We start from the raw sequence: 15,976 nt of genomic DNA, 5'->3' as shown, positions 1-15,976 counted from the left end.
AAACTTTCATCGTCCTATTGGTATAAATTGGGCGTACAGACGCCTCAGCTTGTTAAATGAGTGGTGAATGATCAGCCAACGCCTAAAACAGCCCCGCGTTGGGGTAATTTTCCAGAATCTGCAGCTCGTCCTGCATCAGGTTTAATATATTCTCATACCCCGCCGTCCAGTCCATTGTTCCCAGCACCGCCGGGTCCCAGTCTTCCGGCAGCGCTGACAACGACGCGTCCGTTCCCGTCCCCGTCACCTCCTCCGTCAGCGGCAGCACGGTCCCCAGGCCCTGCTGCTGAAAGCCACCACCACCGCCGCCGCCGCTGCTCGTCCCCGCTTCCAGCATCTGCTGCTTCTCCAGCGCCTGCGGGTAGCCCTGCGCCTGCGGCGGCGGTTGCTGCTGCTGCTGCTGCTGCTGCTGCTGCACGCCAATGGTAAACTGCTGCTGCAGCAAATCGTTGACGTTGTCGAGCGCCTGCGGCATCTCGGGCACAGTGACGCTGCTGTTGTTGAGCTTGAGCTTGACGCCGACAAAGAGGCCGGCGACCTCGCACATGACGTGGCACAGCTGGTGGAAGCGCTTCAGGCGCTTCGAGACGTCGAGCGCGTGGCTGAGCGACTCGATAAACTCTTGCAGGAGCACGAGGTCGTCGATGGACAGCGTCTCGAGAACGTGGCGGAGAATAACGAAAAAGGGCGCAAACGGCGTGTGGAGAATCGTCCTGGTTCATGATTGATGAGCATTCCTAGTTTGGGCATGTTGCACGGTACAGTGTCAGACATCAAAACGTACCAATTAATATAGCTCGACCTGGCGTACGGCCCCATGCGCATCAGGTGCATCGAGCGCTTGTGCGTGCGCATCGCCCTGCGCGCCGCCTCGACGCACTCATTCTTAAACAGGTCCTGGCCGTCGAGCGCCGACACGGCCTGGTACACGAGCGTCAGGTTGACCGACAGCTGAATCTCCTCGCCGATGCGAAAAATCTCCGTCAGGATCGGCGCGTCCTCATTGTCCGGATACTGCTCCTGGTGCGTCTCGGCCTCGCGCAGCAGGTGGCGGCACTCGGCGGCCAGCTCCATCGCGTCGGCGACGCGCACGGCGGGCGGCGCGGCGCGGCCCTTGGGCGAGTACAGCCGCTCGTAGATGCGGCCCTGCGCGACGCTGGCGCGCACCCAAAACTTGGTCATGCAATGCGTGTCGGCCGCGGTGTAGCGGAAGCTAAACTCGGGCGGAATGTCAATGTCGTACTCGGGGATGCAGGAGCCGCGGTTGAGCCGCAGGCACAGCGCCTTGTCGATAATGTAGACGTTCCAGAAGAGGATGCGCTCGAGTCGCACCGCGTCGGCGGACTTGTGCGCCGACGCCGCCACGCTGTGGAAGCCGGCGGCGATGCACAGCTGCGCGGCCGTGGTGCACAGCTGCCATGCCACGGCCGGTCGCGACTCGTCAATAGAGACAAATGTCTGTATACAGGTCAGTGGGGAAACATTTCGTGAAAAATTTGGACAAGGAAATTTACTCCTAATAAGAGCGCTTGCACGTTTTCCGCCGTCGATGATAACAGCAGCGGCAGGTTGGCCAAGCCGGTATCAACGTTTGCTCGGCAGAGCTCGGCATGGGCTTTGTATTCCGCGAGCAACTCCGGCGAGACGCCCAGCATGCTCATTTCTTCAAAGACGTAGTATAACAATGAGCTAATGAGGACGAATTTGATGCTAGATATGTTATCGAGATGCTCGTATTCTCGCTTTATGACCTCGGCAACGTCATCCAAACCTATCGAGGCTACAAGCATCATAATCAGCGTTGGGGGGTCACCTGCAGCAATCAAGTTAGCCAAACAGACCACGCTTCTTTTTATTGCGCAGCGCCAATGGGGATCCCATACAAGTTAGTCTGTCAAGCGCAGTGAGCGCCACCTGCAGCGGCGGCATCTCCAGCTTGCCGACGCCGCCGGGCGGCACGGGTTTCTGCATTGGAAACGGCGACGCCAGGGTCTCGCCACTGTCGGTGCCGGCGGGATTCTGGAGGTGGCGCTTGCCGAGCAAGTCGTAGAGGCTGCCGAGGGCGGCGCCCATCTTGGCGTCGACGCCGTAGAGGGTGGTGCTGCGGACGGCCTGCTTGAGCAGCGCGACGGTGATGTCGGTCTGGACGTTGAGGCCCTGGTCGGGCTCGGGCTCGGTCAAGTCAATGTTGGCGGGCGTGTTGATGGCCGACGAGTCGGAGATTGTAACGCTCGTGTTGGGCGAGGCGACGCTGCCGCCGCCGCCGCCGATGCCATGGTTGCCGGGCGAGCGCTGGCTCTCGCGACGCTTGAGCAGCCGCTCGATGCTGCCCAGGCTGGTTTCTATCCGGTCAATCTTTTGCTCACTGCGGGCGGTGCGCGTCAGTTCTGGCAGTCTTGTCGCTTTAGAAGCCATGGATCTTGCAACGAGAGCACGCACTAGAGTGATGAAATGTGAATGCGCTGCTTGCGCTGCAGGCCAGGATTTTCTGCGCCCGTGGTTGTGCATGTTCGCTTGGCCGACTTGCAGCTGGAACAGGGCACCTTTTTATCACAGCGCGTCTATGAATCAATGCGTGAATAATCAGCGTCCATTTCTCAGACCTGCGTGGCATGTTCCCCGTCTCTGTCATACCTTGCTGCGTCTGCATTGGTCGCACTAAAATCCCCCGGGGGGTCGCCGTCAAGATTAGCTTCTTTTTCGATTTTGCTATCGTGGAGTGGTCGTTGGTGCCATCATACCGCTCGACGAGCCGGCTGCTCATTAGGTATATACTCGGGCGTCGCCATAACGTGGCAGGCCTCCCACTACAAGCCTCGATATGTGAGCAGAAAGATGCCGTTTCTCATGCGGGTGCCTGAATCAAGTCCGCAAACGCTTCTTGCTCAGAGTTGTCGCAGAGTTAATGCGGGGACAGCAGATTGCAGGAATTCACAACGGTCCCAGGATCTCGTGCCGGCGGTAAAATCGTTTAATATGGCTTTTACGTTGCAGGGATGGGAAAAGCTCAAAGATGATCATCAATCTAGAGAACAAGCCATCCACCGCAAACGTACATTCGTTTGAGAGCCTCCGCCACACGGCAGCCTCACGAGTCACCAGTTTTTGCCGCACAGCCCCGTCGGTTAGGTCCCGGTGGTCCCCCAAGTCCCCTAACTAGTTAGCTTCATTAATAATTATCCCACTCGGCAGTGCAAACCGTGTGCATCATCGACGGCAGCCGACCGCAAAGGCTGCCTGGCGCATCCATTAAAACTGAAATTGCAACTAGAAGCTTGGACTGGCCTTGGCATTCCTCATAGTCAGCCCTAATAATAAGAAAGCACATAGCATGCGCTGTAGGTCCTTTGTATATGCTATCACAGCTAGCTGCCAGAGTCAACAGCGCCAGTCAACAGCTAGCTGCCGGAGTCAACAGTGCCAGAGTCAACAGCCAGCTGCCAGCTGCCAGAGTTATGCTAGGGCTACTATACTCCGTGCTAAGTACGTAATTAGTTAAGTAATTAGAGCAGCTGCCACGCATCTGCAATTGAGCATCATTTTTCTGCCGTTTTTTTCCCCCACTTCGGCCAAGGCTGAGCTTTATTCGACCAAGGTTGAGCTGGTCCCCCATAATAAGGCCACGTAACGCCCATGCCATGGCGTAAAAAACCGTGCATTGAATACGCTACACGTGCGCATCTTGAAAGCGTCGCTTCATGCCGAGATTTAGGACGGCCTCCTACATTATATTATCCGAGTCTACTGAAGCCTCACATGTACAGCCAAAACCAGAATAGAGAAAAAAGACAAATGAAGCTGTCTATTGTATAATGACGCCTTTTTTCAACAAACCATGTTGACCCCTAGTTCCGTCCCCCTTCCTTTTATGCCTTGCTTTTTATATCCTCTACCTGCTTCTCCATCTCGCCCTTGATCCTCGTAATCGTCCCCGCGCCGCCGTACACCATGTTAGTATACACCATGGCCACGCTCGCGCCCGCGTTGAGCACCCGCAGCGCCTGCTCGCCGTTTGTCACACCTCCCGTAGCGAAAAGCGTCTTGCGCGCGTCGCCCTTGTCCGTCGTCGTCGTCGTCGCGTGGCCCTCGCGCGCGTACGCATCCATCATGGTGCGGTAGCGGCCGACCAGGTCCAGCGTGCGCGAGAACATGGCCGGCCCTGAGTAGCCGCCCGTCTCGCCCAGCGCGCGTTGATCCTTGGCCGACAGCCGCACGCCCTCGGGCACGATGCCCGCGCGGCGCTTGGTCGTGTTGCCGACAATGACGCCGTCGACGCCGCTCCGATGCACCGCCTCGACCACGCCCGCCATCTGCGCGTCATCATCCTCGTCAGGCGACACCTTGACCATGACCTTGGGCCGCGTCTTGCGCTCCGTCTTGTGCGCTGCCTCGACCACGGCCGTCAGCAGCCGCGTCAGCGGCTCCGTCGCCTGTAGGTCGCGCAGCCCGGGCGTGTTGGGGCTGCTGACGTTGACCACGACAATGTCCGCGTAGCGCGCTAGACGGTTCACGCAGTAGACGTAGTCGGCCGCCACTGCCGCCTGATCCTTTTCGTCTGTCTCCTTGTTCTTGGCGATCTGCACCGCGAGCAGCCGGCCCGTGGCCAGGCTGCCCGGCAGCACGCCGGCCTCGCCGTTGAGCACCTGCTCCTCAGTCGCGCCAACTTGACGGGCGAAGCGCCGGACCCGTTTACGCAGACGCTGAGCTACGGCGTCGGCACCCTGCGAGTTGAGGCCGTAGCGGTTCACGAGACCGTCGAGGCCGGCAACGCGGAAGCACCGCGGGCGCTCGTTGCCAGCCTGCGCCATTGGTGTAATGCCGCCAATCTCGACGACGCCGGCACCGAGAGCAAACAAGACATCTGTTAACTCGCCGTCCTTATCCAAGCCCGCCGAGATGCCGACCGGGTTGTCAATCGTGGTGCCGAATACCTCGGTCGTGAGCTTGGAGGGCGCGGCGTGGCGGGGCTGACGTTCGCGCGGATGTAGATTCGCCTCGTAGAGAAACTGCAGTATCTTGGAGCCTATATGATGCGCGTCCTCGGCGTCGGGGAAAAGGGTGCGCAGCAACGGTGGGATGACGTGATGGTGGAGGAGCGAGGCGCGCGTGTCCGTCACGTAGAGGTAGCCGACGTAGCCTGTCGCGGCGAGGGCGGTGGCGTACAGGGCGACCTTGGTGCGCCCAAGGCCGACAGAGCCGCCAGAGGAGCTCGAGGCAAATCGCACCGTCGTCGTCGGTGTGCATGTTGTGAGGCGCGGCTGCGTGGCTCGAGGTCGGGTGGGTAGCCGGCGGCACACCGATTGCCGAAGAGTGGGCATGGCGGACATGATTGCGTGAGGATGTTCGAGGAAAATGGACCGGGCCGCTACTATGGAATGGTCCGTTATGTCCTACTCGTCTGCCAGCAAATCGAGGGTTTTATGGTGTGGTGTTGATTATGGCTCTCGATTGGGGCCCGATTGAGAGCTTCCGAAAATCACGAGCTATTGTCGGATAATCAACAACAGTGTTAATTGGGCAGAAAACTGTACAATTGCACTGTCTACATAACGGCGGTCATTCGTTGCTGAAAAGCCGGCGATGTCGAGTAAATTTCCGTTGCCTGTTATTTTCTATTTTCTCTAATGTATTATAGCTTCTTACCACTAGTTTTGCGGGAATTTTTTTCACCATGAACTCGAGGCTGTTTTGCCTGATATTCCTGCCCGTAAGGTTCTGTCAGAACAACACTTGACGCGGTATATATAAAGTGATGGAATCTATTAATAGCGACAAAGTGCAACGCCATACGTAGATCAAAGGTGCGCTGCTGAAAATAGTAGTAACTCTCCGCCAATCATATAAAGCCTCGCGGCAGATTGACAATCCTGGTGTGCGAGTATAAGTGATGTGCCAAGATCATCGTGTGATGGTTGATCGCCGAGTATGTCCCACCTGTAGAGGCCTCTCGGCGCACTACCATATGTATTGTCAAGAGAACGGCATTTCTATCTAAATAAATTACATGTTAAAATTTACCGCAAATTGACACTGTGGCTTACATCTGTCCAGACGGATGGTCTTTTGGTTGGCCCTGCAAGACTGATGCCCACATCTAGTGTACGATTTGAGATAGCGTGGGACCTGTGCTCTGCTATGTTATGAAAGAGAGAATCGGAAGTATTACTTGAGATCATGTGCATCTCGGGCTCATTTGAAAATGTAGCGTGCGCGCTCCAGATATATGTTTCCTAGATATTTAGCGGAGGGCCTTCTGCAGCGCCCACGAAGCGCGCAATCTACCCACAGAGCTGAATAATAACCTGCATGCCCAAACGTTCTGATATGGAGGTGCTGCCATTATCAACTCCAGGTGGGACAATATCACGGGCTGAATATGCTAGAATGAGGCGCCCGTTCTTGGCGTCGAGCGGATCTCGCTTGGTGGCTGATGCGGAACCCGAAGCTGGTCAAAGCCACGAGCCAAGCGCGACTCGGGCCACGACCACGTATTACAGCTGCCTCAAGAATGCAAAATGGTTAATATGAGAGGAAAGACGCTGCCCATAAAACTATCGGTTGCAGTATTTGGAAACGGCAATGCCAACGAGCAAATACCTTTTGGGCGTGATGGAGTGCCAGTCCGACTTGTCACGAGTTTGGTCATCAGCAATTTGCTCTCGTGTAAGACTAGTTTGCTTGGCAAAAAGAAGTTTATTAGCACGGGGATGCTGGGCTGACTGGAGGTTCCACCGCACCTTTGACTCCGCGAGTTGATGATGCGGCAGCCGGCCAAGTCTGGCGACGGCGAAGAAGAAGGGCGGCGTTGCTTAAGATCGGCCGGCCAACTCTATATGGTGAAAAGAAGGAAATGCATCGGGATTAATCAGGATCGGATAGCTCTGGCGCACAGCCACATGCGCGTCGTCATGCCGGACCGGGATTGGACGTGCCGTTATTGATTTTGGCTGCGGCCGAGGCTTGCTGGGACGGGATTCGGGTATGGTGGGTCAGGCGAAAGGCACAGCTGTTGCAGGACATGGATGAAGAGGTTGTGGTAAGAAACATGTCCACCCATGGTGATTCGAGAAAAAAAGTTTTTTATACCTTTCTTAATTTCTTTCTGAACCCGGACTGTATAAGTAGATGACGAATTTGTACTTGTTAAACCTGCGGCTACTTCCCAATGCATTGACGCGCGATTCATCAACTCCCTTCCAGACTCTTACAGAGAGGCTCCAGCGGCTCGCGAATTCCGTTTCATCCGCTATATTGCCCCTGTCGTCCGCTGATTATGCGCTAAAATCCTGCCCCAGACCGCTATACAGCCCTGTGCGCCTTTCCTATTTCGGTATCCACGATGTCGGGCCTGCATCTCTGCTTACTGGATACAACCTCGCCCGTGTCAACGCCTGTCAACAACTCTTTGTCTTTACGGCTGCGCGGGTCTCATGCTTTCATCGCGAGGCCTACACAGCCCTGCATTATCTCCCCAATTACTGCTTCTGGTGCCGAAAATAACCCGGGCTACGCACCTTGTGCAGCTCATCGCCGGCCACATATCCGGGGATGCGGGACCATTTTTTTGGGCGTTGTCGCGGTCCCTTGCCAAACTGAACCCACACACCCCTGCTTCTGGATTACTGTTTTACACTGCCGTTGCGGTCGCATTGTTGGATGCTGTTTTTTTTTTCTCTGTAGCTATCTCCCGCACTGGTAGGGATCATGACGTTGTGGCTGAGACTTCTCGGTGATCATCTCTGGGGATATATAGCTGCTGCTTACCCTCCCCCGTGTCCTTCTTCTCGTCGTTCCTTCCACTGAGAGAGCTTATACTAGACACCATCAAATCCAATTCCTCTACCGCGCTGACATTCCATTCCGTTGACATCTTTGAAAACACTTTTGTCAAACATCAGTCATCATGAAGCTCACCGCTTCCGTCGCCATGGCACTCGCCTCCCTGGCGGCCGCCGACATCTTCGACGATTCCACCGAAGAGCTCAAGCTCGATATGGACGACGTCCCGAGGTCCTGCAAGACCATCTGCAACCCAATCGCCACCCTCTCCAAGCAGTGCGACGTCGACCTCGGTCTCGGCAAGGGCAAGGACGAGGACCTCCTCCACAACCAGTGTGTCTGCACCAACAACAGTTTCAAGGTTGGCCAGATCGCCGCCGAGTGCGCCGACTGTATGCATCAGCACATAAAAGCCAAGCGCAGCTTGAGTAGCCACGACGACGACGACGACATTGACTCGGACGACGTCAAAGGTAAGCATTTCACGGCTGACCAAATAATGTAGAGCTGCTTGACTGACCTCTTAACACAGACATTGACCGTCTCGTCTCCGGCTGCGGCTTCTCCTCTGCCCACTACAACCCGACAATGGCCGCGGCCGCTGCCACAATTACCGTCGATGCCACGGCGCCGTCGCACAAGGACCAGCTCACGACCACAATCAAGGGCACCCACAACGCCGCCGCTCCCACCGCCATTCCCGGTTACATGTACGCTGGCGCCGCCGCCGCCGCCGCTGCTGCCATGCTGTAGGTGAAGATTTCGGCAAGATTTTCTCAAAGAACCAACAGCAACGAAAGGGGCTGTTTTATTGCAGCTTGACACCTGCACTCGGCTTATGTGCGATACACGGGTACTTGGAGTAATGGACTTCTAGAACAGCGTTGCATTTCTGATTTTATGGATGTAAACTTAGACAACACCTTGTTTTTCTATGAATAATGAACTCCCGAAGGATTTATGTGTTTATCTACGATTCAATGTGTGAGAAAAGACACCGAAATAGCTTGATCGTGGAAGCCAATTCAACTCTCACGAATTTGCTTCATAGGGGTGACAGCACCTGGGAACACGACAAATCAAAGGTCAAAAGAAAGATTACATGGAACCCCACCACAAAAAGGTCTGTGACTTCTCCTCGGGAAACCTGCTCGTCATCCTGGTGCTCAAGAACCGTTTTTGGAACATTCTGGGGATCGTGGTGGCCATTTTGGCCGGGCTGTTCCCCAGTGTTGGCAGGCACGCCCGCCACGCTGGATGTCATCCACATCGTCGCCCTTCTCGACACCTTCTTCTTCTCTTTCATTCATAATCATTACGAATATACCTCCTTTACCTGCTTTTATCAGTGTGCCGATCGGTCGTGATACTTCCCTCCGTCTCTCTCTCTCTCTCTGTGCCTCCCGTTCGATTGACCACACCCCGACCCTGGCGTCGCGCCGCGCCGACCTCTTCTCTACTCCCAACCAGCAACCCCCCGGCTCCCTCCTCTTGTGCCTGCTCTTGTGGCTGTGGCTGTGCCCGTGCCTCTGTGGCCACATGGCACGAATGGTTCCTGCTGCACCCATGGCGGTGGGCGGCCGCCATGCAGAAGACGACAGACGTCGAGCTTGACGTGCTCGACAACACTCCCGCCTCCTCGGCTCTCACGCTCCCACCGCCTAGCCGCACCCCCTCAACCTCCACCTATACAACCGGCCGCTTGAAGTTCAAGGAGGAAAAGCAAGAGGGAGTTGTCCTACGCCCCGGCAACGGCGGCGGCGGCGGCGGCAATGATGGCGGCAGCGGCAGCGGCGACGGAGACGAGGCTCGTGCTATAGCCTCTGGATCGCGGGTATGCTCCGCAGGTAGTACTACTACTAAAGGTAGTTGTTGGTCCCGTTAGGGATAATACGTACGTATCACGGGTCGGTTTGGTTGGTGTTGATTGCTTATTGTTATGGTTATCGTGTGTTGTTGGCTCTGTCTGACCTGCAGTGATTGATCTAGGTACAAGATTGGGTCTATCGTGGATTTGGGCCAATGAGAGGGCTGCAGCTAGATATTGCAACGGTAGTAAATAGTGTTATTTGATCTTCTCATCCTTGAACCCATGTGTCTCTGCCTCTGCATTTTTGCAGTGCTCTTGCAGGGCATTCTCTGCTCTATGGCGCGTTCCAGCTAGTCTTTGTCAACAGTCATGGTTTCAATCTGTGGCAAGTTGGCCTATCCTTCCCAGGATTTGGTCTTGGTATGATCGGCCTTATCTTCATGAATCCTAACAAGACAAATCAAAAGTCAAAGGAAAAAAGGGAAACCCGCCGCAGAAAGGTCTGTGACTTCTCCTCAGGAAACTTGCTCGTCATCCTATAAACCCATCCCTATGTCCGGCATCTAGGAGCAATCGTCGGGCAATTTATCGCTTTTATTCCCGATAAAGCTTTACAGTCGACACTCGTGTCTAGAGACTGAGGCACCCGGGCTGAGACTGAGTCCCGGGCTCCTCGTCCTCCATCTTGCGTACGTCCTCCCTTCCCGAGCCGCCGGATAGCCCAATTGCCTGCCGTTGGGCGACTCTTCCCGCGAACACATCACCAGGCCCAGATTCTCTCGTTCCTGCGGACTAGGCGACCTTGACACCGGCCACAGCCCCTCTTCGTTCAGCGGAAGCACTCTGAAATCCGTGAACGGCGGTGGCGAGCCTGCTAGTACGGGGCTGAGCGGGGCGTCCCGGCCGGCATGGCCGGCGACGAGGTCGCCGAGCCCCGAGTCGCTCGCCATTGAGGAGGAGCGCACCGACGGCGTGCCATTCACGGCAGCTGGTGACGGTGGAGGGGGTGGGTCGAGCAGGTCGAGGAGCTCGGCCGCAAAGACGAGGAACTGGTTGGATGTGCACCTCAGGATGCGGATGATTTGGAAGGTGGTGTAGAAAATGCCGGCGCTGCAGAGCGCGATGCAGAGGAGGGTTATGACAATGACGGTATTATGGAGCGGAGACATGCTGAATGAATGCAAGGTAACTGATAGAGGAATGATTGAGTTGCGAACTGATTTGAGGCGGATGGTCGCAATGGGGTAGGACTTGCGCATATATACTTGGGCGCATGGACAATCGGCCGTAGCTACAAAATTATTGGCCTTTTGCTACAGTCAGGGTAAGACAAACATTTCTAATCCTCATGTTTGATGGTTCTCACCGTGAAACTACTGCAAGACGCTTGCCAGCATCCGTCACAAAAACAAGTAACGCATCAAAGAAAAGAGTTGGCAGTGACGGAACAAACGATGTGTATTTCCCCTTTCATTCTGCGGTGAAAGAAGACAGATATTGCTATTAATGCTCAAGAATAATTTTGGTGAACGTAATCATGTCGTAAAAGTCGCGGCAACTGCTGGCCGGCCATGTCCGCGATCCATCGCTTATGAATGGGCTGATTGTAGGAGTAGATTAATTGCCATGATGAGCAGCAACACAACCGTCTCAGGGGGGATCAAATACTCAAACGTAAAGCTATCTCTCAGCCAATGCCTCAATTTATGCATTTGCAGCGGTCTGTGCGCGCACTTTGCCGTGCCGTACACCAGACATCCCAGCCCCGGCCGGGACTCGCACTCAAAGTGCATTCTCCGGCGCCGCATTAGTAGCCTGCACGTATCCTATTAGCACAGTTGTAACTATTTAAAAAGTAGTAAAAATAATGAGAAGAAAACTCACGAGACACTGCCGCGACAGAATTGCAAATCGCTACCCAGGTCGCACCGATGGCTGTTGGGACAGTCGAGGTGCAGCCGCCGCCGCTCCAGCAGCCACTCAACCTTGAGCGGCACATCGGTGCGCACGATTTGACGAAAGTACGTGCTCGTCTGCTTCAGCGATAGCGCGTCTGGGTATGGTAGGTATCGGGAAACTGCCAGATGAAGTTCAGTCGGCAGCGATAAGAGGGTGACGGCGACGGCGGCGGCGGAGCCGTGATCGCACGGGGATGCGGGGCCGTCTGGTCGGCCGAGAGCAGCCGGAGGCTCTGCTGCGACTGTGGACGCCATGGGGATGTGTACACGGAGACCTTGAAAGGAGGTGGACGGGGGTGAGTTGCGGCAGACTCCTTGCTTTAGATACGACGTCAAAAAATGCAAGATGTTTTCTTTTCTTTATAGCGTGCGGGTTTGCTGTGCATCTGTTTGTCGGAATTGTGCTGCCTTATCGCTGGCCTTTCGAGGTCCCACTTGCCGGGCCAACCAATCTGTGGCCGGGCAGTGTTAGGCACCTGAATTTCTTCGTGACGCGCCGACGAGGCGGAGGCTCACAGATCTCTGGGAACAAAAGAGTCGTTTTGTAATTTTTGGAAATGCAAGATTTTTAGCCCTGTGCACTCTGCATCCGCCGGCTTAACTAGGGCTCGCCTAGGTAGCCCCGGGCTCCCGCCATAGGCGAGGTTAACGATGCACCAAGAACAGCGCACAATCCAGAACTCAGAAGCCGTTAGGTCAGCTACAATGTCATGTTATTTCAAGAACTATTTCGGTAGGCTGGCGCTGAAGCTGCGTTGATCGAATTTGCAGCCCGAGAATTGGACCAGTCAAGACGCATCGAGAAGAGGCCTATATCTCAGGCCGCGTGCCGCATGCCGGGGTTCAATATATGCCGAGAACCCTTAATTGGGCAGGCATAGTGTATCACTGCAGTCTTGGGTGTACAACATATTTCCGTTTTCGTGCGATAACATCATGTTTGCGTCACATTCTACTACGAGTGTACCCCGCCTGCCATCTTTTGTTGCTTTTTCCTTTTGTTTCAGTACAGTTGTTGCGTCTTTGCAATACAGTCACCATCTACCAATTACAGCTATTCAACAGGTGTCACAACTGCCGAAATATGCGCTTCAAACCGAGGTAATGAGACTGCTTTTTGTTTGCTTGGGAACACAACCGTCTTGTCAAGTTCAGGGCGGCCACGGCCCGTTGGCAAAAGGCTACGAACAAAGGATGGCGACACGCTTCTCGTCCAATTGGCGCTCTTTCCAAGACGGAGCTATTTGCTGTTCCTTTCAGATAAAGGGCAAAAGTTCTGCCAATCTGGGGACCCGTGACTACCGTCAAGGCTGTGTCACAATGCCAGCGTAGTCAGTAAGAGCCAGTCGCAGCCAGTCGCAGCCAGTCGCCATCTGCTGCCTCGTCTTACACAGCAGATGTTGTGCAGTCAATCATCGTCACCTGCGAGTGCATTTCTAGCGGTGTAGCGCCGAAGTGCCGTCTTGGCGCGAATATATAACAAAGTCCCCTGCCGCTTCATCACAACCACGGCGCTGCAGATGACGGTGCGAAAACATATTTCACAAAGCACATGCACATTTACACAGCGGCGTCCTTACAACCAAAGCACATTGTTTCACTCGAGAAAATGGGCAACATTTACGAGTGCTACCATTGCAAGAACAGCGTTGCTTCCACTGTCGAGGGCAAATGCATCCACTGCTCGTACTGGCCTAGCATCTGCTGCAACTACGCTGAGTGCGGGCCCAATTCCAAAAAGCATGATCCGTACTGAGTCAAGATGGTACGTGCAACTGTACATGTAGGAAGGAAGACTCGCTAATGGAGGCTTTCGACATGATAGGACTACGACATGTTTCACTTTCGCAAGTTCAGCCTACAATACAGCAGAGGACACAGGTTGCTCGAAGCCTCGTAGAACTTGTTCTCCCATATTATCTGAGCAGAGTAGCGATAGTATGTGAATCTGGGTTAGGGAATAGAATCATGTCACAATTTCATCTAGTTGCAGCGGCCCGGGACGAACCAGCATCAAGGTCTCCTCTGCTCTTCCCCAAGCACCAAAGAAATCCTCTAGCATCCGCCGCGTAAAGCAACTTTCACACAAATCCATTCAAACTTGCTGTCCAAGGCGCCACTCACTTTTATAGATTCCAAGCCATCATTTGCCCGCACATTGCGAGAGATTCGACCTGTTACATGCGCACGGTGAAAGAGCAACCTTCTTGCCATCACTTTTCCACGTAACAGTACATGAGGCCTCTCTTAGGCTATCGCAGTCATCGCGCTGATCCTCCCAACACAATAGAAGGGAAATTTATGCTTGAAAGAAAATTTATGTTATTCAACCCAAACTTAGCCCAGTTATTAATTTTCACAATTATTAGGCTGGCCCTGGGCGGCATCGGCCTGATTCACGTGATGTCGTGTTGAATTCGTGAGGGGCAAAAGACACTGGCGCACGCCACTCAACGCGCTACCGTCTCGCCCACTCATGACTCTTCCATTACCAAGATCCAAACCATGCCTGCCGCTTCCGGACAATGGCAGCGGAGGACGGCGATTTTCACTTCGACGATTTCTCACCTGAAGACGATCAGCTTCTGATACAGTTGGTCGCAGACGCAGAGACCAAGGCTTCGGTCGCCCGCACCATTGATGCGCTGCCTGCACGATCTGATTTCGGCCCCAATGCTTTGAAAGACAATGGCCTCGCTACGATCGCCGCTGAGAGCAGCTTTGCGGCTGATGAGGCCGCAGAGGCGTTGCTTCTCTCAATCGGCAATCAAGTTCACTCTTCGACTGGTGTGTCCCTCGTTCGACTCCCCCCTCCCCCGCATACGTCATAGAAAACTGATTGACTCTGAAGCAACCAGTAAAACGTGCTTTGGAGGAGGCTGACAAGACAACGGCCGCGGAGGAGCTGGTCAGTCAAGCGCCCGTCAGCGAGGATTTTGAAGACGAGTTTGATGACAGTCGCTCGCCTCTGCAGAAGTTTCGATCGTATCCCCAGCGGCCGCTGTCAGTATCGGACTTGACGTCGGGGGCGTGGTGCGAGCTGCAGTACTGGTACACCCTGTCGAGGCTCCCTGGCGGACGCCGGACCCGCACGGCGGCGATGCAGCAAGGCTCCAAGCTACATCAGAAGCTCGAAGACGAAGTGCACACGACTGTGGAGGTGGAAGTGATCACTCGCGAAGATGGGTTTGGTCTCAGGCTGTGGAATCTCATACAAGGCCTGCGCACGCTACGAGAGACTGGTTTGACGAGAGAGTTGGAAATTTGGGGCATCGTGGACGGCAATCTCGTTAACGGCGTGATTGACAGCGTCAGTCACGAGAACCCAAACCCAGAATTTGAATATGAGCTCAGTCAAGAAGCTGAGTCGGAGAAATCGCAGCCGAAGCTCACGGACTATTTTGCCTCCGCCACACCATCAAAAGACAAGCCGAATGGGCCCAAGATCTACCTTGCCGACGTAAAAACCAGAGGCTCCCTGACAAGGGTCTCAAACTCTATGGTGAGGCCAGCAAAGATACAGCTGCTTCTCTACCACCGCTTCCTTTCGGATCTAGCCGCTGGGCGACTCGACTTCTACAAAGTCTTTCGCCGGTACGGTCTCGACCCCGACGAGCCCTTTTCCGACGCCTTTCTCGCGCAAATGGCCAGTCATCACGACGAAATGCTTGACACGACCCCGTCCAGCAGCTCCTACGAAGACGACTGCCCACCCCCTAGCTCCGCCGCGGCTGAACCCGCCGGCGCGCTGCCGTACAAGAGCCTGCGCGAGCTCCTCCCCCTCGTCGCACGCGAAGTCGGGCTCGCGTTTCCCGAGGGAGCCGCGTCCATGGGCAGCATGCTCCGTGTGCAGTACGTGTACCGGGCCGATGGTCGTGAGATTGGCCATCACGACTTTCCCGTGTCGCGGTCCGTGCTCGACGAGTACCTGGGCGTGTACATGGCGTGGTGGCGCGGCGAGCGGCGGGCGTCGGGCGTGAGTTTGGAGGAGGCCTTCAAGTGCCGCATGTGCGAGTTTGCAGATGTCTGCACTTGGCGGGCCAAGATGGACGCGAAGAGAGTGCGCAAGGTGCAGGAGCGGCTGCGAGCGGCCGATGGCTTGCCAAAGATGTCACCTGTGTGAGTGACGTCTCGTGTTAGAGATGACTGATTACATAAAATCACCAAGCCGAGAAAAGGAGACAGATTTGTGGCCTGCGAAGCTGCTTATTTAGACAGCCCTGACTGGCTGTGGCGGCCAAAGTCGGTTCGAAGAGCTGCCTGTATTGCGGTCGCCAACATCAGATAAAGTCTGTGTAGCACTAACTTGAGCTCCCTATTCAGTCTCACATGCGTTGCAAAGCAGAAATTTTTGGTTCAACGCATTGGCAAGGGAGCGAGAGAGGCGTGCATGAGGTTGAACGGATACAAAGTCAACAACAATGGCCTG

The 15,976-nt window shown here is 55.0% G+C and overlaps 6 protein-coding genes across 6 annotated transcripts; 2 read left to right on the top strand and 4 right to left on the bottom strand.

The window, feature by feature from the left end:
* Positions 1–82: 82 nt before the first annotated feature.
* Positions 83–2,415, bottom strand: BBA_02226 (fungal specific transcription factor; the record flags this gene model as incomplete). The annotated part of the gene is made up of 4 exons (XM_008597323.1): positions 83–713; positions 785–1,458; positions 1,515–1,813; positions 1,884–2,415. 4 exons carry the CDS (start codon positions 2,413–2,415, stop codon positions 83–85), a joined length of 2,136 nt encoding a protein of 711 aa, XP_008595545.1.
* A 1,451-nt stretch (positions 2,416–3,866) lies between these two features.
* On the bottom strand, positions 3,867–5,327 carry BBA_02225 (dihydroorotate dehydrogenase; the record flags this gene model as incomplete). The annotated part of the gene is made up of 1 exon (XM_008597322.1): positions 3,867–5,327. The coding sequence occupies one exon, from the start codon at positions 5,325–5,327 to the stop codon at positions 3,867–3,869; it is 1,461 nt and encodes a 486-aa protein (XP_008595544.1).
* A 2,576-nt stretch (positions 5,328–7,903) lies between these two features.
* On the top strand, positions 7,904–8,532 carry BBA_02224 (uncharacterized protein; the record flags this gene model as incomplete). The annotated part of the gene is made up of 2 exons (XM_008597321.1): positions 7,904–8,252; positions 8,312–8,532. 2 exons carry the CDS (start codon positions 7,904–7,906, stop codon positions 8,530–8,532), a joined length of 570 nt encoding a protein of 189 aa, XP_008595543.1.
* A 1,668-nt stretch (positions 8,533–10,200) lies between these two features.
* On the bottom strand, positions 10,201–10,758 carry BBA_02223 (uncharacterized protein; the record flags this gene model as incomplete). The annotated part of the gene is made up of 1 exon (XM_008597320.1): positions 10,201–10,758. The coding sequence occupies one exon, from the start codon at positions 10,756–10,758 to the stop codon at positions 10,201–10,203; it is 558 nt and encodes a 185-aa protein (XP_008595542.1).
* A 638-nt stretch (positions 10,759–11,396) lies between these two features.
* On the bottom strand, positions 11,397–11,802 carry BBA_02222 (F-box domain-containing protein; the record flags this gene model as incomplete). The annotated part of the gene is made up of 2 exons (XM_008597319.1): positions 11,397–11,415; positions 11,474–11,802. 2 exons carry the CDS (start codon positions 11,800–11,802, stop codon positions 11,397–11,399), a joined length of 348 nt encoding a protein of 115 aa, XP_008595541.1.
* Positions 11,803–14,072: 2,270 nt separating this feature from the next.
* On the top strand, positions 14,073–15,670 carry BBA_02221 (defects in morphology protein 1; the record flags this gene model as incomplete). The annotated part of the gene is made up of 2 exons (XM_008597318.1): positions 14,073–14,334; positions 14,406–15,670. The coding sequence occupies 2 exons, from the start codon at positions 14,073–14,075 to the stop codon at positions 15,668–15,670; spliced, it is 1,527 nt and encodes a 508-aa protein (XP_008595540.1).
* Between the last annotated feature and the right edge of the window lie 306 nt (positions 15,671–15,976).

This window comes from Beauveria bassiana (assembly GCF_000280675.1).
Source record: "Beauveria bassiana ARSEF 2860 unplaced genomic scaffold BBA_S00004, whole genome shotgun sequence".
NCBI classification, from domain to species: domain Eukaryota; kingdom Fungi; phylum Ascomycota; class Sordariomycetes; order Hypocreales; family Cordycipitaceae; genus Beauveria; species Beauveria bassiana.
The sequence above is the reverse complement of the archived record's forward strand: the minus strand, read 5'-3'. Positions and strand labels throughout refer to the sequence as shown.